The 27,035-nt window shown below is 43.7% G+C and overlaps 2 protein-coding genes across 6 annotated transcripts; one reads left to right on the forward strand and one right to left on the reverse strand.

Moving 5' to 3' along the window:
- Nucleotides 1-51: 51 nt before the first annotated feature.
- Nucleotides 52-7,889, reverse strand: LOC311141167 (uncharacterized protein C9orf85 homolog). 2 transcript variants are annotated; one of them, XR_014614202.1, is made up of 5 exons: nucleotides 7,715-7,889; nucleotides 7,394-7,500; nucleotides 6,978-7,091; nucleotides 1,653-2,228; nucleotides 52-151 (listed from the first exon to the last, which is right to left on the reverse strand). XR_014614202.1 is itself a non-coding variant. In XM_084176418.1 (4 exons), the coding sequence occupies exons 1-4, from the start codon at nucleotides 7,814-7,816 to the stop codon at nucleotides 2,018-2,020; spliced, it is 534 nt and encodes a 177-aa protein (XP_084032544.1). In that variant the 5' UTR covers nucleotides 7,817-7,889; the 3' UTR covers nucleotides 52-2,017. The 2 variants fall into 2 exon arrangements, 1 of the variants encoding a protein (XP_084032544.1); XM_084176418.1 differs by having other exon boundaries at nucleotides 52-2,228.
- Nucleotides 7,890-8,195: 306 nt separating this feature from the next.
- LOC311141379 (alpha/beta hydrolase domain-containing protein 17B-like) lies at nucleotides 8,196-27,035 on the forward strand. 4 transcript variants are annotated; one of them, XM_084176684.1, is made up of 5 exons: nucleotides 8,196-8,593; nucleotides 13,651-14,126; nucleotides 24,257-24,436; nucleotides 25,197-25,454; nucleotides 25,652-27,035. In XM_084176684.1, exons 2-4 carry the CDS (start codon nucleotides 13,660-13,662, stop codon nucleotides 25,420-25,422), a joined length of 873 nt encoding a protein of 290 aa, XP_084032810.1. In that variant the 5' UTR covers nucleotides 8,196-8,593; nucleotides 13,651-13,659; the 3' UTR covers nucleotides 25,423-25,454; nucleotides 25,652-27,035. The 4 variants fall into 4 exon arrangements, with proteins under 4 accessions (XP_084032810.1, XP_084032811.1, XP_084032808.1 ...); XM_084176685.1 differs by having other exon boundaries at nucleotides 8,231-8,593; nucleotides 13,648-14,126; nucleotides 25,655-27,035; XM_084176682.1 differs by having other exon boundaries at nucleotides 8,237-8,593; nucleotides 13,648-14,126.

The following is a 27,035-nucleotide window of genomic DNA, read 5'->3' on the forward strand; positions in this document are numbered from 1 at the left end:
ATCAATAAGGGATCATATCTTTCACCTGGTCAGTGTCATGGAAAAAGCAGGTGTTCTTAATGTTTTATTACACAAAATACACCTTCACTGTCAGAATCAATCTCAAAACTTTTGTGGGGACATACAGTGCATTTGGAAAGTATTCAGACCCCTTTACTTTTTCCTTCATTGTTACATTTACAGCCTTATTCTAAAATGGATTAAATACATTTTATCCCTCAATCTCCACACAATACCCCATAATGACAAAGCGAAAACAGGTTTAGAAATGTTTGCACAAAAAATAAAAATATAAATAAGAGATACCTTATTTACATAAGCATTCTGACCCTTTGCTATGAGACTCAAAATTGAGATCAGGTTCATCCTGTTTTCATAGATCATCCTTGATGTTTCTACAACTTGATTGGAGTCCACCTGTGGTAAATTCAATTGATTGGACATGATTTGGAAAGGCACACACCTGTCTATATAAGGTCCCACAGTTGACAGTGCATGTCAGAGCAAAATCCAACCCATGAGGTCGAAGGAATTGTCCGTAGAGCTCCGAGACAGGATTGTGTCTAGGCACAGATCTGGGGAAGGGTACCAAAACATTTCTGCAGCATTGAAGGTCCCGAAAGAACACAGTGGCCTCCATCATTCTTAAATGGAAGAAGTTTGGAACCACCAAGAGCTGGCCGCCCGGCCAAACTGAGCAATCGGCGGAGAAGGGCCTTGGTCAGGGAGGTGACCAAGAACCCAGTGGTCATTCTGACAGAGCTCCAGAGTTCCTCTGTGGAGATGGGAAAACCTTCCAGAAGGACAACCATCTCTGCAGCACTCCACAAATCAGGCCTTTATGGTAGAGTGGCACTCCTTAGTAAAAGGCACATGACAGCCCGCTTGGAGTTTGCCAAAAGGCACCTAAAGGACTCTGACCATGAGAAACAAGATTCTCTTGTCTGACGAAACCAAGATCGAACTCTTTGGCCTGAATGCCAAGCGTCACGTCTGAAGGAAACCAGGCACCATGCCTACCGTGAAGCATGGTGGTGGCAGCATGCTGTGGGGATGTTTTCCAGCAGCAGGGACTAGTCAGGATCGAGGGATAGATGAACGGAGCAAAGTACAGAGAGATCCATTAAGAAAACCTGATCCAGAGCGCTCAGGACCTCAGACTGTGGCGAAGGTTACCCTTCCAACAGGACATCGATCCAAAGCACACCGCTTCGGGACAAGTCTCTGAATGTCCTTGAGTAGCTCAGCCAGAGCCCGATCGAACATCTCTGGAGAGCCCTGAAAATAGCAGTGCAGCAATGCTCCCCATCCAACCTGACAGAGCTTGAGAGGATCTGCAGAGAATGGGAGAAACTCCCTAAATACAGGTGTGCCAAGCTTGTAGCGTCATACCCAAGAAGACTCAAGGCTGTAATCGCGGCCAAAGGTGCTTCAACAAAGTACTGAGTAAAGGGTCTGAATACTTATGTAAATGAGATATTCTAAAAACCTGTTTGTGCTTTGTCATTATGGGGTATTGTGTGTAGATTGATGAGGGGGGGAAATGACTTAATCCATTTTAGAATAAGGCTGTAACGTAACAAAATGTGGAAAAAGTGAAGGAGACTGAATACTTTCCGAATGCACTGTATGTGTACGTGTGTGTGTATTACTATATTTATATACACTGGATATATTTTTTCAATGAGAAAAGCTGCGGGGTCACTATAATGAATTTATCACAGTAATGCTTGTCAATTGTCCTTCAAACACGACAGGATAACGCTTCCTTAAAGCTATCAAAACAGAACAAAATTGATGTCTCATAGGATTTATTATAAAACAGTTAATTGAAAGTGGGCTTGTCCATTTAAATGTCCCAACACCAAATATAAGTAGGCTATTGTATTTTAGAGTGGTGAAATCTACTGTGGAGGCTTCTATGCAAAAGTATGTATAATCACAGAGGATAAGTATATTAATCCATTTCAATGAATACAGGAGAGGTACAGTTAGGGTGATCTTGGTTTAGCTGTCTTTAGTCTTTGAAACTAACATGTGCCACGTCAGGGATAGGGACCTTGCCTCCTGCCTTCTCAAGACCCGAGTCACTGGGAAAGTCCTCATAGTCACTGCTCAAATCGCCAAAGTCATTGTCATTGTCAAACTCATCTAAGTCCTTCTTCCTCCGAGTGCGTCCGGTCTTCTTTTGATTGGGGTCTTCCTCCTCTTCCTCCTTTGTGTTAACCCTATAGGTGGAAGCGGAATGAAAAAAATAATCATGAAAAATTGAACCCTTTGATCTTTACAACCTGAAAGTACTAGTGCCCAACAGCACACGTGGTTATTCAGAGACACAAAAACCTATTGAACTAGTAGTGGATACGGGGATAATTGTAACACTTAATACAAACAACTTCAATTTGTCTGCTACAAATTGATATAGTTATCATTTTGTCTCAAACAGAATGCATGATTTTGTCTCAAACAAGGACAGTTACAGTATGTTTCAATTGACCCCGTGGTCAGGGTCAGTTGTAAGTGTTTGTGGTAAAATTTAGCATAATTATTTTTTTAATGACTATAATTAACACATGCATTTCAAGAATGAATGCATTTTTATTGAACATAAGAAAATTTAAAAAATTGCTGAGCGTGGCACAGTGACTTGACTCTTCACATGACTTTGCAACTAAATTGAGCATGTGCACAGTGAATCACATGATTCTAGCTAGTTCCTGATTGGAGATATTGAAACTGACAGTTATTTCCCTGGTCTTCCCTATGCACTCGTGTTATTATTAGGGATTACTAATAGGTTACATTTATAAGCACTGACATTTTCAAACTAAGATGTGTTCATGTCAAGTGCAGTGAAATATATTTTTAGTTGTTTAGCAGACGCTCTTATCCAGAGCGACTTACAGGAGCAATTAGGGTTAAGTGCCTTGCTCAAGGGCACAAACAGATTTTTTACCTAGTCGGCTCGGGAATTAGAACCAGCGATCTTTCGGTTACTGGCACAACGCTCTTAACCACTAAACTACCTGACGCCCAATTTCTATATGTTAAGGACCTTGAAATGGATTTGTTGTAAGAAATGTGCTATAGACATGTAAATAACATTTCATTTGATCCAGATTTAAAGTGCTAACATGAGTACTCAAAATAATTTTCATGAGAGTACTTGAACAAAGGGGTATCACCACTGAAGGCCATTTAAAGTTACCAGAATTTGCGCACTTGCAACACACACATTTCATAATAATTTGAATAAAGCAGTGGAGAGCAGTATAATTATGTGGGGCAGGTCTCTCATGCCTTTATTATAATATGATTTAGACATAGAGCTAATCTCGAGGTAAGAAAACATTTAAGACTGTGGTAAACATTCTTTTTAAACTCAAATCAAATCAAATTTTATTGGTCACATGCGCCGAATACAACAGGTGCAGACATTACAGTGAAATGCTTACTTACAGCCCTTAACCAACAGTGCATTTATTTTAAACAAAAAAGTAAGAATAAAACAACAACAAAAAAGTGTTGAGAAAAAAAGAGCAGAAGTAAAATAAAGTGACAGTAGGGAGGCTATATATACAGTAAAATAAAGTGACAGTAGGGAGGCTATATATACAGGGGGGTACCGTTGCATAGTCAATGTGCGGGGGCACCGGCTAGTTGAGGTAGTTGAGGTAATATGTACATGTGGGTAGAGTTAAAGTGACTATGCATAAATACTTAACAGAGTAGCAGCAGCGTAAAAAGGATGGGGTGGGGGGGCAGTGCAAATAGTCCGGGTAGCCCTTGAACATGCTATACCGAACAAAAATATAAACGCAACATGTAAAGTGTTGGTCCCATGTTTCATGAGCTGAAATAAAAGATCCCAGAAATGTTCCATAAACACAAAAACCTTCTCTCAAATTTTGGACCTCCACATCTGGCTTATTCACCTGCGGGATCGTCTGAGACCAGCCACCCGGACAGCTGATGAAACTGTGGGTTTGCACAACCGAAGAATTACTACACAAATTTCCTTCTCAGGGAAGCTCATGTGCGTGCTCGTTGTCCTCACCAGGGTCTTGACTTGACTGCAGTTTGGCGTCGTAACCAACTTCAGTGGTCAAATGCTCACCTTCGATGGCCACTGGCACGCTGGAGAAGTGTGCTCTTCACGGATTAATCCCGGTTTCAACTGTACCGGGCAGATGGCAGACAGCGTGTATGTGAACAAGAGTGCCCCAGTGGGGTTATAGTATGGGCAGGCATAAGCTACGGACAACGAACACAATTGCATTTTATAGATGGCAATTTGAATGCACAGACACACCGTAACGAGACCCTGAGGCCCATTGTCGTGCCATTCATCCGCCGCCATCACCTCATGTTTCAGCATGATAATACACGGCCTCATGTTACAAGGATCTGTACACAATTCCTGGAAGCTGAAAATGTCCCAGTTCTTCCATGGCCTGCATACTCACCAGACATTGAGCATGTTTGGAATGCTCTGGATCAACGTGTACGACAGCGTGTTCCAGTTCCCGCCAAAATCCAGCAACTTCGTACAGCCATTGAAGAGGAGTGGGACAACATTCCACAATCAACAGCCTGATCAACTCCATGCGAAGGAGATGTGTCGCGCTGCATGAGGCAAATGGTGGTCACCCCAGATACTGACTGGTTTTCTGATCCACGCCCCTACCTTATTTTTAAGGTATATGTAACCAACAGATGCATATCTGTATTCCCAGTCATGTGAAATCCATAGATTAGGGTTTAATGAATTTATTTAAATTGACTGATTTCCTTATATGAACTGTAACTCAGTAAAATCTTTGACATTTTTGCATGTTGCGTTTATGTTTTTGTTCAGTGTAGTTACCATTTCTTGAATCCAAAAGGACAGTGTTATGCAGTATTTTGATAGCGGTCATTCAAAACAACAAATTACATGCTAAATGAGAACATAGTTATTATTTAGCTTACTAGCCGCCGAAATTGTCGCAACCCCTATTACTAGCCTGTTCAACCTCTCTTTTGTAACGTCTGAGATCCCCAGAGATTGGAAAGCTGCCGCGGTCATCCCCCTCTTCAAAGGGGGTGACACTCTAGATCCAAACTGTTACAGACCCATATCCATCCTGCCCTGCCTTTCAAAAGTTTTTGAAAGCCAAGTTAACAAACAGATCACCGACCATTTCGAATCCCACCGTACCTTCTCCTCCGCTATGCAATCCGGTTTCCGAGCTGGTCATGGGTGCACTTCAGCCACGCTCAAGGTCCTAAACGATATTATAACCGCGATCGATAATAGACAGTACTGTGCAGCCGTTTTCATTGACCTGGCCAAGGCTTTCGACTCTGTCAACCACCGCATTCTTATTGGCAGACTAAATAGCCTTGGTTTCTCAAATGACTGCCTCGCCTGGTTCACCAACTACTTCTCAGATAGAGTTCAATGTGTCAAATCGGAGGGCCTGTTGTCTGGACCTATGGCAGTCTCTATGGGGGTGCCACAGGGTTCAATTCTTGGGCCGACTCTTTTCTCTGTGTATATCAATGATGTCGCTCTTGCTGCTGGTGACTCTCAGATCCACCTCTACGCAGACGACACCATTTTGTATACATCTGGCCCTTCATTGGACACTGTGTTAACAAACCTCCAAACGAGCTTCAATGTCATACAACACTCCTTCAGTAGCCTCCAACTGCTCTTAAACACTAGTAAAACTAAATGCATGCTCTTCAACCGAACGCTGCTTGCACCCGCCCACCCGACTAGAATCACTACTCTCGACGGGTCTGACCTAGAGTATGTGGACAACTACAAATACCTAGGTGTCTGGTTAGACTGTAAACTCTCCTTCCAGACTCACATTAAGAATCTCCAATCCAAAGTTAAATCCAGAATCGGTTTCCTATTTCGCAACAAAGCCTCCTTCACTCATGCTGCCAAACATGCCCTCGTAAAACTGACTATCCTACCGATCCTTGACTTCGGCGATGTCATTTACAAAATAGCCTCCAACACTCTACTCAGCAAATTGGATGTAGTCTATCACAGTGCCATCCGTTTTGTCTCCAAAGCCCCATATACTACCCACCACTGTGACCTGTACGCTCTTGTTGGCTGGTCCTCACTACATATTCGTCGCCAAACCCACTGGCTCCAGGCCATCTATAAATCACTGCTAGGCAAATCCCCGCCTTATCTTAGCTCATTGGTCACCATAGCAACACCCACCCGTAGTATGCGCTCCAGCAGGTATATCTCACTGGTCATCCCCAAAGCCAACACCTCCTTTGGCCGCCATTCCTTCCAGTTCTCTGCTGCCAATGACTGGAACGAATTGCAAAAATCTCTGAAGCTGGAGACACTTATCTCCCTCACTAACTTTAAGCATCAGTTGTCAGAGCACCTTACCGATCACTGCACCTGTACACAGCCCATCTGAAATTAGCCCGCCCAACTACCTCATCCCTATATTGTGATTTATTTTGCTCATTTGTACCCCAGTATCTCTATTTGCACATCATTTCTTGCACATCTATCATCCCAGTGTTAATACTAATTATAATTATTTTGCACTATAGCTTATTTATTGCCTTACCTCCATAACTTGCTACATTTGCACACACTGTATATATATATATATATTTTTTTTTTTTCTGTTGTATTTTTGACTTTGTTTTGTTTTACCCCATATGTAACTCTGTGTTGTTGTTTTTATCGCACTGCTTTGCTTTATCTTGGCCAGGTCGCAGTTGTAAATGAGAACTTGTTCTCAACTGGCTTACCTGGTTAAATAGAGGTGAAATAAAAAATAAAATAAAAAAATTACAATGAACAAGGTAAATGTGGACTATTTGTTTTCACCCAGTAGACGGCAGTAGAAACAGACATCACTGTTTCCAAGCAACATCTCTGCCAGCTTAGCACACTGCTTGTGGGCATTAGACTCACACATACACCATAGTGTAGGAACACTCACGGAATGACGATGTCCTCTTTCTTCCCACACTTGGCACAAAGCTCCAGCTTCAGGGCACAGGGTTTACAAATGACGTGATACGCATCCTTCACGGTCTTCTGAGAACATTTCACACTGAAACACACAGAAACACCCCCTGAATACCCATGTCCTCCACCCCTTCCCTAGCCAACATTTCACCCATTCAAATCCAAAAAAGCTTCCCTTGATAAATCTAAAATGTAAAACATAATCAACTGTAAAAATGACGGCGAGCTTTGTCGGGCTAGATAAGTGGGATAAATGCATGCACCTGAGTACATCCTACCTCTATTTGGCTCACTATTGGATCATTAATCATTAATATGCCACTTAGCAAACGTTTTTATCTCAAACGACACTGAGTGCATACATTTTCAGCGTGTGTGTGTACTCACCATGTTCGAGGTTGGGTGAGGGATTTGTATTTGTTGTACTTGACTTTCCACTCAATAACTTCCTTGCAGCGTTGGCACAATCCGTTGTGGACCTTTGAGTTTGCTATCTGCAACAACATCAGCACCAGATTTACACAGGGAAAAGTAAAACAGACCTACAATCAGCCCAGCATTATCCATACGTATGGTAGACATAGTTGCCAGACAGAATGAATCCAAATGGTTCGCTAGCTAGCCAACTGTTTTGCTAACGCACTGCCATCATGTCTTGTAATGAAGCAAGGCGCTATGTAACGTTAGCCAGCCAGTCATAGACCGTACCTTCACTTGAACACTTGCTCCATATTTGTCGTTCTTGTAAGCAGTCGTGTTTTGGTGCTTCTGTCCTCGTGAGCGAGATGCGTTGCCTTTTTGAGAACTCATTTTGATATAAACAGAACTAGCGCTTGAGCTCACATACCACAACACATGGCATGACAAAATAACCCGGAAGAATATGCCTCGTCATGAGTGACGTCGAATAAAGAGCTACAATTTAACTTTACAAAATCAGTGGTATCAGCGTTTAATAGCATAAAAATCCAGACGCGAATATATTATTGCTCTAATTGAAATATCGTATTTACACTTTCTCTTTTAGATAACGCATTTCCCTTATCCCATTCCGCAAAAAATGTAAATAATTACGTCATTCTATACCGGAAGAGGTAACGCCTTGAGCAATCTGATTGGCCTCTGTTAGAAAATAGTCGTTTCTAATTGGCTTTCTTATAAGCCAATTCAATCATACGGGCGTCACTACGGGGTTCGATGTTTATTTGTTCCGTTTCCCGAAGAGAAGATAGTCTTCGAGCAACAGTGGGCTAGCTACAAGGCTTGAACCTGTGACTGAAGTCAACATTATATAGCATATTTGTTTTACATACGTCTTGTGGAGGCAATTAAGTGAATATCCGGACCACATGGACAAGACTGAGTGTCAAGCAGTTGGAGCTTGGTTTGGGTAGACTGTAGTCGTGTGTAAGCCCCGTCAAGAAGATACATAGCTACCCTGCTAACCAGAGTGGACGAAGGGATATTCGAGTCAACCTGCCTGGTTAACGCTAGCTACTTGTACGCGTTATCTGTCTACGGCAGCTAGCTAGCTAAGTTACTCGCCAGAATAATCGAAATACTAACTACAATTCGCAACGTTACCAGGTATGTGTGTGAACCTCTTCGGGTAGCCTAGCTAGCTAGTATCAAAGCTTTTCTATTGACTCTATTAGCTCGCTAATAACGTAAATTATTGGCTGTTAGGAAATAGTTATCTTTCGTTTAAGGGGAAGGAGTTCTCTACTCAGAAGTGTTTGCTGTACCTTTGCCGAACACTTTACTTTTCAGTCATCATAGGCTGGCAAGGTGGTCCGACGATTTATTTTTGCTAATGTTAATATAATCGCTACGAAGCAATTCTGTCAAGCACCTCGGACTAGAAAGATTAATCAGGCGGTATATACCAATTAATTGTGTATTACAGCCTGATTAATCAGACTACTCCTTGACAGGCATTGATAAACCTTCAGTGCCATTGTAAACTAACGTTATAGCTAAATGTATCAGGATGTCTATAGCCAGGCCTTTTGGATAGTCTCTAAAACAAACCCTCGCTGATGTGTAACGTTATGGGGTCCTCAAGAATCTGAATTGCTTTTATAGATGGGTTGGCTGACAACCTCATGAAAAAGATGTGCTAGCTTCCATGGGGCAGAACTCAGCCTGTTGTGATTCTGGATGGCCAGATTGCTTGCAAGAATGACAAGAAAAGTGGGTGCGAGGGGATGTGCTGTGGGATTATTTTATATACTCTTTGCCCTAGGAGAGAAAGTCAGCTTTGGCAGTGTGGAGAGCCTCCTTGACACGGAAGAGCAGTTTCGGTTGAGTCAACAGTCTTGAAGCCTGACTGGTTAGGGTCAAGAAGATCGTTCTGAGAGAGTTGGTCAGAGACAGCATGCTTAAGTGTTTTGGAAAGAAAATAAGTGACATCAGAGGGGTTAAGTGTTGGTTTTTTGAGGAGCGACTTGGGCCATTTTGAAGAAAGAGGGGACGCAGCCAGTGGTCAGAGATGAGTTGATGAGGGAAGTGAGGAATGGGAGAATGTCTCCAGACATGGTCTAGAGGAGGGGATGGGGTCGAGCGGGCAGGTTGTCGGACGGCCGGACCTCACTAGTCGCAGGATTTCATCTGGAGAGAGAGGGGAGAAAGAGGTCAAGGCGTAAGGTTTGTTCTGTGTGAGTAGGACCAGTGGACTCAATAGGCTGAGTGAATGAGGAGGGGATGTCGCCAACCTTCTTTTCAAAGTTGACAAAGTTGTCCGCATAGAGGGAGTAGGGAGGGGGTAGAGGATTAAGGAGGGAGGAGAATGTGGAAAATAGTTTCCTAGGGTTCGAGGCAGAAGCTTGTCATTTAGAGTGATAGAAAGTGGCTTTAGCAGCGGATACAGAGGAAGGGAAGGTAGAGAGGAGGGAGTGAAAGGATGATAGGTCCACCGTAACTTTAGTTTTCCTCAATTATCGCTCAGCTCCCCGCAGCCCTGTTCTGTAAGCTTGCAATGAGTCACTCAGCCACGGAGCAGGAGGGGAGGGGACAGTGCAAGTCATAGGATGCGGAAAGGGAGTATAATAGGGTCGAGGAGGCAGAATAAGGAGGGAGAAGGATTTAGCAGAAGGGAGAGATGATAGGGAAAGGGGGATACCTATTCAGTTGTACAACTGTATGCATTCAACTGAAATGTGTCTTCCGCATTTAACCCAACCCCTCTGAATCAGAGAGGTGCGGGGAGCTGCCTTAATCAACATCCACGTCTTTGGTGCCCGGGGAACAGTGGGTTAACTGCCTTGCTCATGGACAAAACAACATACTTTTATCTTGTCAGATCTGGGATTCGACCCAGCAACCTTTCGGTTCATAAAGGATAAAGAGGAAAGGGGAGTGGGAGCGAAGATTGCGATGGCGCATGACCATCTGAGTGGCTAGGGTTGGAGAATGAGACAGAAAAGGAAACAATTTAGTGATCTGAGACCTGAAGGGGGGTTGCCGTGAGATTAGTAGGCGAACAGCCTCGAGTAGAGATGAGGTCAAGTGTATTGCCTGCCTTGAGTGGGAAGGGACTAGGAAAGGGTGAGGTCAAAAGAGGCAAGGAGGGGAAAGAAAGAGATGAAAATAAATTAATCGAAGGGAGACATCGGGAGGTTGAAGTCGCCCAGTACGAAGAGCAGTGAGCCGTTGTCAGGAAATGAGCTTATTAAGCTCATTAAGGAACTCTAAGGGCACTTGGTGGGTGATAGATGACAACAATGTTAAGCTTGAGTGGAGAAAATAGAAAACCTATGCTTAGGAGAAATGAGCAGCCCTGTGCCACCACCGCAACGAACAGATGCTCTCAGACTATGAGAGAGACCTAGTCCGATGAAGAGAGAGCAGCTGGAGTAGCAGTGTTCTCTAGGGTGGTTAATATCTCAGTCAGGGCCAAAAAGTCTAGGGACTGAAGGGCAGCATAGGCTAAGATGAACTCTGTGTTCTTGACCACAGATAGGCCGTTCCGAACGCTGCCAGAGACCAGGAATTCCACATGGGTTGTGCGCGCAGGGTACACTAAATTAGAAGGGTTGCAGCCAAGGGGTGGGGAGCGTCTGTAAAGCCTACAGGGAGAGGAGCGAACTGGGATAGAAAACACACACATAGTTGCCAAAGCTACAAACGAGCAAAATTAGCAGAACCGTCTTTGTTTCAGCGACGGTCTTAGTTTTGACGACTAGACAGCCGCTGACACTGATTACCAAAACCACAACAGTCACAAATTGCCCTGCCCCTTAATCCTGGTTGATGTGTCAACGATCAACAGCAAGTTATGTGCAGTCATTAGTTCACACACCAAGGCAGCACTTAAAGTAGATGGCCCTAGCTAGCAAAAAGACAGTACTATACTAGCGGTCAAAAGTTTTAGAACACCTACTCACTCAAGGGTTTTTCTCTATTTTCTACATTTTTACATTTCTACAGTGAAGACATCAAAACTATGAAATAACACATATGGAATCATGTAGTAACCCAAAAAGTGTTAAACAAATCAAAATATATGTTATATTTGAGATTCTTCAAATAGCCATCTTCACCTGTAGTCTCCCGAGTGGCGCAGTGGTCTAAGGCACTGCATCGCAGTGCTAGCTGTGCCACTAGAGATCCTGGTTCGAATCCAGGCTCTGTCGTAGCCGGCCGCGACCGGGAGACCCATGGGGCGGCGCACAATTGGCCCAGCGTCGTCCAGGGTAGGGGAGGGAATGGCCGGCAGGGATGTTTGTAGAGCATGGCGTTTGCAACGCCAGGGTTGTGGGTTCGATTCCCACGGGGGGCCAGTATGATTTTTTTTAAAATATATATATATATATATATATATATATATAAAATGTATGCACTCACTAACTGTAAGTCGCTCTGGATAAGAGCATCTGCTAAATGACTAAAATGTAAATGTATACCACGTCTCACAAAGACACGGCGGTTGGAACCAAAAATCTCAAATTTGGACTCCAGACCAAAGGACATATTTTCACCGGTCTGATGTCCATTGCTCGTGTTTCTTGGCACAAGCAAGTCTCTTCTTCTTATTGGTGTCCTTTTAGTAGTGGTTTATTTGCAGCAATTCGACCATGAAGGCCTGATTCACACAGTCTCCTCTGAACAGTTGATGTTGAGATGAGTCTGTTACTTGAACTCTGTGAAGTGTTTATTTGGGCTGCAATTTCTGAGGCTGGTAACTCTTATGAACTTATTCTCTGCAGCGGAGGTAACTCTGGGTCTTCCATTCCTGTGTCGGTCCTCATGAGAGCCAGTTTCATCATAGTGCTTGATGGCTTTTGCGACTGCAAACTTTCAAAGTTCTTGACATTTTCCGTATTGACTGACCTTCATGTCTTAAAGTAATGATGGACTGAGCTGTTCTTGCCATAATATGGACTTGGTCTTTTACCAAATAGGGCTATCTTCTGTATACCACCCCTACCTTGTCACAACACAACTGATTGGCTCAAACGCATTAAGAAGGAAAGAAATTCCACAAATTAACTTTTAAGAAGGCACACCTGTTAATTGAAATGCATTCCAGGTGACTACCTCATGAAGCTGGTTGAGAGAATGCCAAGAGTGTGCAAAGTTGTCATCAAGGCAAAGGGTGGCTATTTGAAGAATCTCAAATATAAAATATATTTTGATTTGTTTAACACTTTCTTGGTTACTACATGATTCCATATGTGTTATTTCATAGTTTTGATGTCTTCACTATTATTCTCCAATGTAGAAAATAGTAAAAAAAATAAAGAAAAACCCATGAATGAATAGGTGTTCTAAAACTTTTGACCGGTAGTGTAGACACAACAGATTAAGACAAAAAATTATACTTATTACTCCTGGAGATATCAGGAGTCCTCTAGCTATAGAATGAAGCATTATATAGAAATGGACAGAGTTGAGGATTGACACTTTGAGGCAGACAGAATAAATGCTCATCAGTGCTATAACTATCGAATGATCTCGGGGCTAAGGGAGGCCATGCAGAAGGGAATCGATAGTGCATGTAAAACAAGCTTTGTGTTAAGGGCACACAGCTCATGTGCATTTCCCACTTACCCATATGTCAGACAAGGTGGGTAGAGAGCTTTGAGAATCGCTGCACACCAGCCTAGTAACCTAAACACAGTAAGGCTATTTTATAGCTTTTTCTCATTTTACTCAAGAGGTCGACTTGATTCCCAGGGTTCGCAGAAGCACAAATACATTTTTAGCCTCAATGTGTTTAGATAAGACTCTATATCTGTTAAGGGGTTTCTGTCTAAGCGGAGGTGAAGTCTGGTTACAGGCTTTAACATATGTGGCTCACAGTCTGTTGGTCTGTTTGTGGGAGGCATGCATCAGTGGTCGAGACTGCCGTGAGTCACAGCTGTGTGGCGGTGTCTGAGCATATCTTTGAAAATGGCTGTCAATAACTGGGGTGTGCTGGAAATTAGACAATTAACCTAACCACACATACAGACCACACACAAACACACACATACCTTAAACCCTCTTTCATTTGTCCTCAGTCTTGGTGAGATCAATCTAATGTAGGCTAGTGAATGTGCCATGACAATAATACCCCATTAGTAATAGTGAATGGTAAGTAAAGTATGGAAATGGTAGTGAATGGTAATGATGTCTCCTCTCATTCCCCCTTCCCCCAGCAGTGTTTGAGGATGAACCACCTGTCCCTGAGTGAGCTGTGCTGCCTGTTCTGCTGCCCTCCATGCCCCAGCAAGATCACCTCCAAGCTGGCCTTCCTGCCCCCGGAGCCCACCTACACCCTCATGTGTGACGAGAGCGGCAGCCGCTGGACCTTGCACCTGTCTGAGCGGGCAGACTGGCAATACTCGGCGCGTGAGAAGGACGCCATCGAGTGCTTCATGACGCGCACTTCACGCGGCAACCGCATCGCGTGCATGTTTGTGCGCTGCTCGCCCAGCGCCCGCTTCACACTCCTCTTCTCACACGGCAATGCAGTGGATCTGGGCCAGATGAGCAGCTTCTACATCGGCCTGGGCTCACGCATCAACTGCAACGTCTTCTCCTACGACTACTCAGGCTACGGGGCCAGCTCGGGGAAACCCTCTGAGAAGAACCTGTACGCTGATGTGGACGCCGCCTGGCATGCCCTCAGGACACGGTAAGTAAGGGGACGAGTGAGTGAGGGAGGGCGGATGTGGTAGGTGATGGTGGAGGAGTGAGATGGCAAAGAAGTGGCTGTCTGTGACGTTGATGTGTCCTACCAAGAGTTGTTGACTATCTTTCCACCTAAAGCTCGATCCATGGCTTAAACGTCTTTAGTTGGAAAGCGAGGTGGAGACAGCATTTATTTTTCGTTACATTGAATGATGTGTTCGAAAATGTGTAGGCTAGGGGCTTTCTCCTCCACCCTCTACCCGGCCGCCCCCAAGGCAATGGTTTTCTGTTCATCAGTTCCTCTCGCCATCCCTCTGGCCCTCCATCCATCTATCAATGAATCGATCCCCACGTAACCTCTAGTCTCCAACACTCCCCTCTCACTCCCCTCTCGCTTCTCTCAACCTCTCTTCCTCCCTTTGTCCTCTATGACCTCCCCCTCTCCCGTTTTATTTTCTCTTGCTAGCATTTACTGGCAGCTCTGCTCTGGGTCCCAGGTGGGGTCCCATACCAACACAGACACACACACACACACACACACACTTCCCTCTGTGGATTATGTGGTTAATTTGCACAGGGTTGACTACCAATGCCTTCCCCTCTGTCCTGTCCTTCATTCTCAGCTGTCTTTTATGAGTGTGTCCGAGCGTATGCGATGATAGGCTACATATTGTTTATGCACAGTTTTGGGGGGAATAAAAGTTCATCCAGACTTATTTCCTGAATTATGACAACAAATCAAAGCAACAAACAAATGAGTCAGAGAATGGAAGGACCATCCAAAGACAAACAGGAAGAGAGTAACACAGTGCCACTCTGGCCCAAATTGCCCACCGTGATGACATTGACTAGAACAAGTGGTCTTCCATATAAGGTCTGGGAGTAAAGTTAAACAGGAAACGATTACCATACAGGGACTAGCAAGCATACAGCAGGACATACTGTAGCTGGGGCTGAGAAACCCATATGTGTGGTTGTCCTGCAAATCTCACATCCTTTTGACTGTAGCCATTCTCTTCTGTTGCTACACATATTACCTGTGTGTGTGTGTGCTTTGTGTGCCATTTTCCTCTCGTCTTAGCCTACTTGTTCCTTCTCCAGCTGTACACACACACACACACACACAAGAAACAACCACAGTCCTGTGGAAACGCACACACACACTGTCACCCGTGACCGGCTCAGAAAATCAGCTTTAAAATGTAATTACGTCAAAGCACAACAGAATCAGGCTTGATTGAATTATCCTCCATGTGGTGGGGGTGGGGTTAGAGAGAGATGGAATGGGGGTGGGGTTAGAGAGAGATGGAATGGGGGTGGGGTTAGAGAGAGATGGAATGGGGGTGGGGTTAGAGAGAGATGGAATGGGGGTGGGGTTAGAGAGAGATGGAAGAGTAGGAGAAAAAACATTAACATCTTCTGATGATTTCATTGGATTGTAAATTACACAATCCTTTTATTGCTATGGTAGCCAACAGTTTTTGTTTCTTGGACACACTGACCTGATTTCTCTCTCTTGCTTCAGTCCTCCTCTCTTCCCCCCTTTTGTCCTCTATGACCTCCCCCTCTGCCCTGCTTTTGAAATCTGATTCATATGCTGCACACTGCTTTCTGTTTGAAGCTGCGACTGTCTCTGTTGCCAATAAATTGATATCGAGCGATAATTCCACTGACGGATATTCAATACATAGGGTGAAAAAAGTTCATCTCAAACTTCTCTGGACACTTGCAGCCATTCTCATGATGTGCCATTATTGTCACAATGTAAGAAATCAACATTTGAAGAATATTTCATGGACAGTAGTTTTTTTGGATAGTAATGTATGAGAACTCGGTGTGAAAAAATTTGACTTTCATTTCCCTGCTGTAAAACAGTATATCGACAGATATATCTGTATCGGTAAGTTTTGTCCCCCAAAAATCGGAATCCGTATCGGACCCAAAAAACGCATATCGGTCGTGCTCTAGCTTTTGGTGTGTGTCTGGGTCATCTATAAAAAAAAATATATATATATATATATGGGGGTTTTCTCATGATTTCTCATGGCCCATCATATAGGCTAGCTACCTGTTAACTAACTGAGGAAGGTTTCAAGTTAATGTCACATGCGCAAGTACAGTGAAATGCTTTTCTTACAAACTCAAACTCAACAAACCCTACAATGCAATAATAAATAACAAGGTAATACTAGAAAAAACACACAAGAAATATGAAGAACACAAAGACTTACTGTTGGAATGGAATATGATTGCGGAGTGATTTAATAATGTGATGTGGCTAATACCCCTACAAATCATCTGGGATAGACAATCTGGACCCTTTCTTTCTAAAACTAGCCGCCGAAATTGTCGCAACCCCTATTACTAGCCTGTTCAACCTCTCTTTCGTAACGTCTGAGATCCCCAGAGATTGGAAAGCTGCCGCGGTCATCCCCCTCTTCAAAGGGGGTGACACTCTAGATCCAAACTGTTACAGACCCATATCCATCCTGCCCTGCCTTTCAAAAGTTTTTGAAAGCCAAGTCAACAAACAGATCACCGACCATTTCGAATCCCACCGTACCTTCTCCGCTATGCAATCCGGTTTCCGAGCTGGTCATGGGTGCACTTCAGCCACGCTCAAGGTCCTAAACGATATTATAACCGCGATCGATAATAGACAGTACTGTGCAGCCGTTTTCATTGACCTGGCCAAGGCTTTCGACTCTGTCAACCACCGCATTCTTATTGGCAGACTAAATAGCCTTGGTTTCTCAAATGACTGCCTCGCCTGGTTCACCAACTACTTCTCAGATAGAGTTCAATGTGTCAAATCGGAGGGCCTGTTGTCTGGACCTATGGCAGTCTCTATGGGGGTGCCACAGGGTTCAATTCTTGGGCCGACTCTTTTCTCTGTGTATATCAATGACGTCGCTCTTGCTGCTGGTGACTCTCAGATCCACCTCTACGCAGACGTAGAGGTGGACATTTTGTATACATCTGGCCCTTCATTGGACACTGTGTTAACAAACCTCCAAACGAGCTTCAATTCCATACAACACTCCTTCAGTAGCCTCCAACTGCTCTTAAACACTAGTAAAACTAAATGCATGCTCTTCAACCGAACGCTGCTTGCACCCGCCCACCCGACTAGAATCACTACTCTCGACGGGTCTGACCTAGAGTATGTGGACAACTACAAATATCTAGGTGTCTGGTTAGACTGTAAACTCTCCTTCCAGACTCACATTAAGAATCTCCAATCCAAAGTTAAATCTAGAATCGGTTTCCTATTTCGCAACAAAGCCTCCTTCACTCATGCTGCCAAACATGCCCTCGTAAAACTGACTATCCTACCGATCCTTGACTTCGGCGATGTCATTTACAAAATAGCCTCCAACACTCTACTCAGCAAATTGGATGTTGTCTATCACAGTGCCATCCGTTTTGTCTCCAAAGCCCCATATAATACCCACCACTGTGACCTGTACGCTCTTGTTGGCTGGTCCTCACTACATATTCGTCGCCAAACCCACTGGCTCCAGGCCATCTATAAATCACTGCTAGGCAAATCCCCGCCTTATCTTAGCTCATTGGTCACCATAGCAACACCCACCCGTAGTCTGCGCTCCAGCGGGTATATCTCACTGGTCATCCCCAAAGCCAACACCTCCTTTGGCCGCAATTCCTTCCAGTTCTCTGCTGCCAATGACTGGAACAAATTGCAAAAATCTCTGAAGCTGGAGACACTTATCTCCCTCACTAACTTTAAGCATCAGTTGTCAGAGCACCTTACCGATCACTGCACCTGTACACAGCCCATCTGAAATTAGCCCGCCCAACTACCTCATCCCTATATTGTGATTTATTTTGCTCATTTGTACCCCAGTATCTCTATTTGCACATCATCTCTTGCACATCTATCATTCCAGTGTTAATACTAATTGTAATTATTTTGCACTATAGCCTATTTTATTGCCTTACCTCCATAACTTGCTAAATTTGCACACTGTATATTATATGTATTTCTGTTGTATTTTTGACTTTGTTTTGTTTTACCCCATATGTAACTCTGTGTTGTTGTTTTTATCGCACTGCTTTGCTTTATCTTGGCCAGGTCGCAGTTGTAAATGAGAACTTGTTCTCAACTGGTTTACCTGGTTAAATAAAGGTGAAATATAAAAATAAAATACAGTCGGCCTAAATTACAAATACAGGAACTAGCCCTATATATTGAAGTTATCATGGACTCTCAGTTCTTGCGTCCAAAGATTCATTTTATGTAGGCTAGCCTATTTGAGAATAGTTACATTTCTACAAGCCCATCCCTCCGCTTTTGACCCAGTGGCAGAACTGCTTTAGACTGAAAAAACGAATTAAGGATTGTTGTGGCTTTAACTGTGGCTTTGGGTGGGTTGTCTGGATTTGCATGGCTGCACCACCATTAGCTATTAGGGGTGTTTTGTGTTTGCCACTTCAGTGTAGCTCCATAGATAAGGATTAAATATTCAGGAAGCCAATATTGAACTGAACATCACAATCTGGCTTATGGCTTCAGACAGTAATGTGACACTGATCAGCAGAGCTTTCTCTCTGGCAGTGTTAAACTGCACATGAGTGAGGAGTAGTCACTGCCGGTTTCCATGCCTGAAGGCTATGATAGTTTGGACGTCTGTGGGACAGACAGCTCCTCTTTGCATTGCAAATTCCATAACAGATCTCATTAAGTATGAAGAATGAAGCAGCATCAACAGTTAAAGCACTGGCATCCCATCTACCAGCGTGGGCTCCCATTGGTCAGAACCAGAGAAGAGAACCGTGAGACAGCACAACATGGGTGGTGGGGTTTGTAGTCCATGTTGATTGACAATAGCCTAATATACACTATCAGGCGAGACGAGGCTGTGCTACTTTTAATTTGGCCCAAGGCTTAGTATAGCCTCGCTCTGTGCCCGATTCGGGTGCTTCAAACCCTGCACGTTTTCAACTGGCCAGTGCTTGGTGTCTCCAACATCACATAGCATTCCACCCCAAATCTATGCCAGGTTCTGGCGCACTGTCACCCATCCACTGGTAATCCAAAGATCCATGTAATTTCTGTCCCATAATTGCCAAACTGACTGACACCCTCAAGGTAGAAGCTGACCCTAATGGCAGATCCAAGATCATCCCACCCTTCCCACAAGCCTTATTCGTAACCATAAAGAGGGCAAAAAGACACAGACCTCAGATCAGCGCAATGGGGAACTTTACCTCCACCTTGCTGCCTCTTAGCCATGCCACTGCCAGACCCAATTATCAATGCAACATGTGATCTTATTCTCCATTCTACAGGGAGCCCTGGCCTCCTTTATTTAACAGTCAGATGGTTAATCTTGGTCCTGTGTTTCACTGCCCTGTGTTTGACTTGAATTCCAGTTGCCTGTCAAATGTCAATCATCTGATCACAACGATGCAAACAGTCACACAACTAAACTCACTGGGTTCAAACAGACACAGGTATGATAGACTTGACTCACTACATGAGTGTGTTTTGCCTGTGGTTGACTACAGGTCATAGCCTATATGAGATGAGATGTGTGTGGCATGTGTGTGCTTGTGTGAAAGAAAGCTGTGGGCCTACTGACTTTGAACGTGAATTAACTTGTTTCTATTTATCATATCAAAAAGCTCTCTCTCCATGTCTCCCCTTTAGCATCCTGCCGCTGTCTGTTTTATGTAAGTGTGTTCCTCATGCAAATTAAATGAGGGCTGGCGATAGGGCTGTGGTGGTCATGAAATTTTGTCAGCCGGTTATTGTCATGCAAAAGTCTGCCGGTATCACGGTAATTGACCCTTAATTAACATAAACATGTTTAGCATCTCCAGGCCTCCACGCATACAAGCCAGGTACAAGCCGTTGATGCACGGCTTTGGAACGTTTACATTTTAAAAAGTCTAATATACACCATCATAATAAATCCATGATTTATTTTAGGCAGGTCTAAAGAAATCAGTATTAAAAAATAAATAAAAAATAGTTTTCTGCCATGTGTAATATGCGGTAGGCTATGTATTGTATAACGAGACAATCCTTATTTTAATCTTTTTTTTTTTTCGGGCTTGGGCTCATATATAGGCCTATGCTAATGCATAAGCTCTAATATGCATATGGATGTTTTGAATTAGTCATCACCTTAGAAAGTGCTGTCCATTTTAGTTGTTAGGCTTTGAAACAACATGTTTTTCACTCCGTTTCAACCTGTTGTTGAACTTGTTCTTCAAATTGATCAATCACATTGAGGTGAGTTTTAAAAGCAAGATACTGTTTTGATGAGAATTGTTTGATGTGATTTTCAATTGCATTTGAATTGATTTCAGAGAGGAAAATGGCACACAAAGCACAAGAACAGAGCAGCCTCCACACACACACACAGCTGGAAAGACTATGAAGGACTTTGTGTGTGTTCCTATGTTCTGGTGCAGGGTGAGGTCCTGTCTTACCTGAGTGTTCAGGTGACTCAGTCATGAGTCAGCAGGTGTGTCCCACACTGTCAGCAGACAGCTTTGACCGAACACACACACACTTTATTGGTACATACAGTTGAAGTCGGAAGTTTACATACACCTTAGCCAAATACATTTAAGTTTTTCACAATTCCTGACATTTAATCCTAGTTCAGCCCCGTGTAGCTCGGCTGGTAGAGCATGGCGCTTGCAACGCCAGGGTTGTAGGTTAGTTTCCCACAAAATGTATGCACCCACTAACTGTAAGTCGCTCTGGATAAGAGCGTCTGCTAAATGACTAAAATGTAAATGTAGCACAAATTCCCTGTCTTAGGTCAGTTAGGATCACCACTTTATTTTATGAATGTGAAATGTCAGAATAATAGTAGAGAGAATTATTTATTTCAGCTTTTATTTCTTTCATCACATTCCCAGTGGGTCAGAAATTTACATACACTCAATTAGTATTTCGTTGCATTGCCTTTAAATTGCTTAACTTGGGTCAAACTTTTCGGGTAGCCTTCCACAAGCTTCCCACAATAAGTTGGGTGAATTTTGGCCCATTCCTCCTGACAGAGCTGGTGTAACTGAGTCAGGTTTGTAGGTCTCCTTGCTCGCACACGCTTTTTCAGTTCTGCCCACACATTTTCTATAGGATTGAGGTCAGGGCTTTGTGATGGCAACTCCAATACCTTGACTTTGTTGTCCTTAAGCCATTTTGCCACCACTTTGGAAGTATGCTTGGAGTCATTGTCCATTTGGAAGACCCATTTGCAACCAAGCTTTAACTTCCTGACTGATGTCTTGAGATGTTGCTTCAATATATCCACATCATTTTCCTTCCTCATGATGCCATCTATTTTGTGAAGTGCGCCAGACCCTCCTACAGCAAAGCACCCCCACAGCATGATGCTGCCACCCCGTGCTTCACGATTGGGATGGTGTTCCTCGGCTTGCAAGCAACCCCCTTTTTCCTCCAAACATAACGATGGTCATTATGGCCAAACAGTTCAATTTTTGTTTAATCAGACCAGAGGACATTTCTCCAAAAAGTACGATCTTTGTCCCCATGTACAGTTGCAAACCGTAGTCTGGCTTTTTTATGGCGGTTTTGGGGCAGTGGCTTCTTCCTTGCTGAGCGGCCTTTCAGGTTATGTTGATATAGGACTCGTTTTACTGTGGATATAGATACTTTTGTACCTGATTCCTCCAGCAGCTTCACAAGGTCCTTTGCTGTTGTTCTGGGATTGATTTGCACTTTTCGCACCAAAGTACGTTCATCTCTAAGAGACAGAACACGTCTCCTTCCTGAGCGGTATGACGTCTGCATGGTCCCATGGTGTTTATACTTGCGTACTATTGTTTGTACAGATGAATGTGGTACCTTCAGGCGTTTGGAAATTGCTCCCAAGGATGAGCCAGAGTTGTGGAGGTCTACACATTTTTTTCTGAGGTCTTGGCTGATTTCTTTTGATTTTCCCATGATGTCAAGCAAAGAGGCACTGGGTTTGACGAAACTATAGTTTGTTAACAAGAAATTTGTGGAGTGGTTGAAAAACGAGTTTTAATGACTCCAACCTAAGTGTATGTTAACTTCCGACTTTAACTGTATATGGCAGGGTATAGGGCGTACAGCCAGTATCAGTGTTATTGCATTGAGGCCCATAACCAGGGAGGGAGAAGGGAGGGAGGGAGTGGGGGAGGGTATTTCTGGAACTAAAAGGGTTGGGTTTTGTCAGTGGAAGCCTGCTGTCGCTGTGAGGGCTGTCCACTCCTATAGAATAGTGCTGTTTCATTTTCTTTTCACTTGGCCATGTTCCAGCAGTCAATCCTTCCAAGTCTAATATTGACTGGTAGCCTAGCAACAGATTTCCAATGAGGTTTCAGACGGAGACCCACTGCAGCCTCTGCCTCAGGAAGTGAAAACAACAAACTTCCTGATCAATCATATTATTGATTGGAGACTAAATGAAGGTCCCTTCAGCCAGCAGCAAACACACACGTAGCCTAGATCGCACGCACGCACGCAGCCTAGATCGCACGCACGCAGCCTAGATCGCACGCACGCAGCCTAGATCGCACGCACGCAGCCTAGATCGCACGCACGCAGCCTAGATCGCACGCACGCAGCCTAGATCGCACGCACGCAGCCTAGATCGCACGCACGCACGCAGCCTAGATCGCACGCACGCGCGCAGCCTAGATCGCACGCACCATAGTGGTGATGGCAGCCAACACAGTAAGTCATTTGTAATGTCATTTGGTATGGGTATGGGGCTACACAATGGCAGCACTGTCCTCAGAGTCATAGTGAGTGTAGCCACTCGATCTTCAGTTCCGATTGACATGACTGGGGGCAGGAGAGAGAGCAGCTATTAACGTACGTAGCACCATGTCCTCTTCAGTAAAAAATATGACCCAGTATAGAACACAAAGAACACGAGACCTAATTATCTTATAGCCTAGCTGCTTCCCCCTTGACCTCTATTGACAGTGGTTCTGTTTCTCTCTCCCCCTCTCTCTCTCTCTCTCTCTCTCTCTCTCTCTCTCTCTCTGTCTCTCTCTGTCTCTCTCTCTCTCTCTCTCTCTCTGTCTGTCTCTGTCTCTCTCTCTCTCTCTCTCTGCCTGCATTATAGATTGGATTGGACTCAGGGAATACATTTATGATTGGGTAGTGGAGAGCTTGTGTAACCATGGAGCGTGCTCAGGGAGGTGAAGTGAGTTCATGCCCTAAGTTGGCCTGGTAACACACACACACAAAGTCACTTGCATTCATATCACCTGATCCACTAGTGTTACAGTCCCTGACTGTACTTTATATCATATGTTTTACATTAACTGTTGTTATAAACATTACACACGGTGTGTTTTGACAACCTTTTGATATCTTAGGTTTTGGCCAGCCTGTTATAGCCTGGCTAGCCTGTCATTAGATGCATTTGATATAGGCTAAAGATTAAATCCAGGCCTACTGTTTCACTGTTTATGTGGGAATGCTGGTGCTCAGAACAGTTGCCTGCAAAGAAGAGGCTGAATTAAAAATTCCTCACCCACATTTCAGGATTCTAGTTCTTAATATAGGCTAGTTCCAATGGGCACTGTGCGCCTATTAAGTCCACTCTGTCATCAGAAGGTTTTGACCTATTGGGACCTCCTGTGAGCCTCCACCCATCATATGTCTTGTACAGTCCAGGCTAGGTTAGGCTAGGTAGAACTGGTGGTGTTTGTGTGATAAGTCCTGCAGCGGTTTAGAGCCGGGGAAGTCAGCTGACTGGCTGTGTTGGTCACATTCTCCATAATCAGCAGTGGAATGCCTTTCTCGCTCTCTTCTCCTCTCTTTTTCTATCTGTATCTCTCTTTTTCTTTGGTCTTCTGCTTGTCCCACCACACCCCTTATTGACATGTCAATGCTCCCACACCGACTGATCCTAGACTTCCGCTCCCTCCTGACTACTGAACCTCTGACCTGAGTGGGGTGACTGGGTCATGTTAATAGAGACTGACTGAATAACTGTGACTATGTCATCATCATCCTTATCTTGACTAGGTCTACATTCTTATCATCGACATCCTACCTTGTCATGGTCCTTACTCATGGTATCAGGAAATTGATGCTGTGTAGCTGATGATAATGTTTAACCTGAGAGTGTTCTGTGTCTCTGCCCCCAGGTACGGTATTAGGCCAGAGACCGTGATCGTGTATGGTCAGAGTATCGGTACAGTCCCTTCCGTGGACCTGGCGGCACGCTACGAGAGCGCCGCGGTCGTCCTGCACTCCCCCCTCACCTCTGGCATGAGAGTGGCCTTCCCAGACACCAAGAAAACCTACTGCTTTGATGCCTTCCCCAAGTGAGTGACACACACACAGCATAAAGCAGTCATGTTTGAGTCACTCTGAACTCAAATGCTCCATCTGGTGGTCCTTGGTTACTGCCAGGTTATGGAGAATCGTAGGACTGTGACTGTCATGGAATTTTGGATGACGGTTATTGGTCAGCCAAATGACTGTGGTCACCATTATAACCCTTCAAATAACCTTTGGAAATGTGCGTATTTTCTCATCTCCTCCACTCCTGACTGCATGTGCTGCCATAGAAATGGAATGAATAGAACAGGTGTCCCCATTCAAGTCAATGATGGCATAATGGGTGGACTGGTGGCCATTGCGAGTGTACCCATAGAGCAAAGCAGGAAGTGTACCCATCAATATGTGCTGTGATATGTTGATTCAACTCAATTGACATTACAAAAAATACATTCCATTGCATGAGCCTACTACATTACCATGGAAATTATTGCAACACAATACCAGGCGGCCATTGCGATTGTACCCATTAATTTTATTTTTTTAGATGGCCATTTTATTTTCATAACTGTTGGTTATACAGTAATTGTGCCAGCCCTAGAGAATTGCGCTGTTGACAAGTCTAAAAGGGTAAACTGCCTGCTGTTGAAATGACCACATTGGGTTATTTTAAATCCTGTTCCTGTCATCTGTTTCATCATTGCTTGGAAATTATACTTGCCTAACACTTCCCTTCCTCTTTCCTCTGTGTTCCGTCCCTCGTGCGTGGTGCATCCGTCCATCTAAACTCGCCTTGCCTCAAAGTATTGACAAGATCTCCAAGGTGACGTCTCCAGTGCTGGTGATTCACGGGACAGAGGATGAGGTGATTGACTTTTCCCACGGCCTGGCGCTGTACGAGCGCTGCCAGAGGCCCGTGGAGCCCCTGTGGGTGGAGGGCGCCGGCCACAACGATGTCGAGCTCTATGGACAGTACCTGGAGCGCTTGAAACAGTTTGTGGCCCATGAGCTCGTCAACTTGTCAACTTGACTTCCCCCCTCAGTCACTCACCTGCTGCAACTGTGAGCTTTTGAAATACCATCCTTTTTTAAATATTTTTTTAATATATAATTTGAAATTGCGCATGTGTCTGTGAGTGTGTGGGAGAGTTGGATGGACAGATATGTGCTCAAGGGGATTATGTGTGTTTTGTGCATAGAAGAGCAGTGGAGGTGGGATTCTGTGTGTGTGTGTGTGTCACATATTTTCTGCCTTTCAGAAGAATGCGGTCCTGGTCCATTGTAAGGACTTTTGAGCATATCTGAGAGGTTTGTGTGGAGCAGCCATGCTGGATGGAAGACTGGACTGCCACTCATCCCAGTCCATCTTGACTAAGGAGCCAAGTCTTATTCAATGTGGTCAACATGGATATTTTGTTGTTATTGTGTATTTGTTTATTTTTTTAATATATAAAGTTTGCATGTATCACGTGACTGGGAACTGTACGAGACAACTCTGATATTTAAGATAGAAGTGCCAGTGTTGCCAAAAGTTCAGCATATTGAAGAAAATGGCACGCAACTATATTGTAGAAATATCTCCAGTTGTATAAATGTACAGTTTTTTTGTTGTTGTTATTACTATGTTGTTTTTCATGTATTCTTTTAGTAAAGCTACTACGACTCCATTGTAGTATGAAGAAAGATGTGTTTTTCAGACCACAGTGACATGCTGGATAGTTCCAATTAAAGATGTATAATGTACATGTAACATTAATAATAATGCTTATTTACCAATTCAGAGGAATAGTATTTCTAGATATTTCTTTTGTATACAAACTGCCTGTACACCTGGTAGCTCTTAATCAAGCTATGTAATAAAGAGTCATGCCACTGATGCTGTTAGAAAGCATAGAAAAACAGTGTAAGTCATTAATGCTTGATTGGGAAATGTTTTGATGACAGCTTTGTTTTACCGAGGACACAACTGGACGCTTTCTTCTTTTTTGCACACTTTTGGCTTTTGTCTTAACTCTTATGATATCTGATGGACTGCATGGTATTTCGGCGCCTTTGTTTACTTTGAGAAACACTATTAATGCTGAACAAGGTGAAACATTTACCAATCACATACTTTATTGTATTAGTAGGGCACTGACTAAGCCTATAGAAGCAGATGTTAAGCGCTACTGCATGCTATGATAGGCTAGTGTTTTCTTACTTTTAGCTGGGTAAATGCTGTCTAGCTTAAGCCCATGGGTGCTACTGAAAACCTCCAGGTCTGATTGGTACAGTCTGATTAACTGAAATATTTGGATTGGTTGTTGATGTTACTAGAGTAATCAATAATTGTTAGGATTGGTTGTTAGATAGTACTAATACTTCCATCCATTTTGACTTTATAAATAATGTTTGTACTGGACATTTGTATTTCTTTCACTAACCTCTGTAATATCTAAATGTAAGTTATTATTAGTACTTTAACTGTTCATATGAGAATTAGGCATCCATCTGTGGTGAGACCATTTTGAATTATTCCGATGACTGTTGAACTCTATCTGGTCACCCAGATCGATGTAATTTATTATTTTCTAAGAAGTTTCATTACTGAAGGAAATTATATAACATGATCTTGATAATAGTTATAATAAAATGGATATAGAC

Source organism: Coregonus lavaretus (assembly GCF_964263955.1).
Source record: "Coregonus lavaretus genome assembly, chromosome: 14".
NCBI lineage: Eukaryota > Metazoa > Chordata > Actinopteri > Salmoniformes > Salmonidae > Coregonus > Coregonus lavaretus.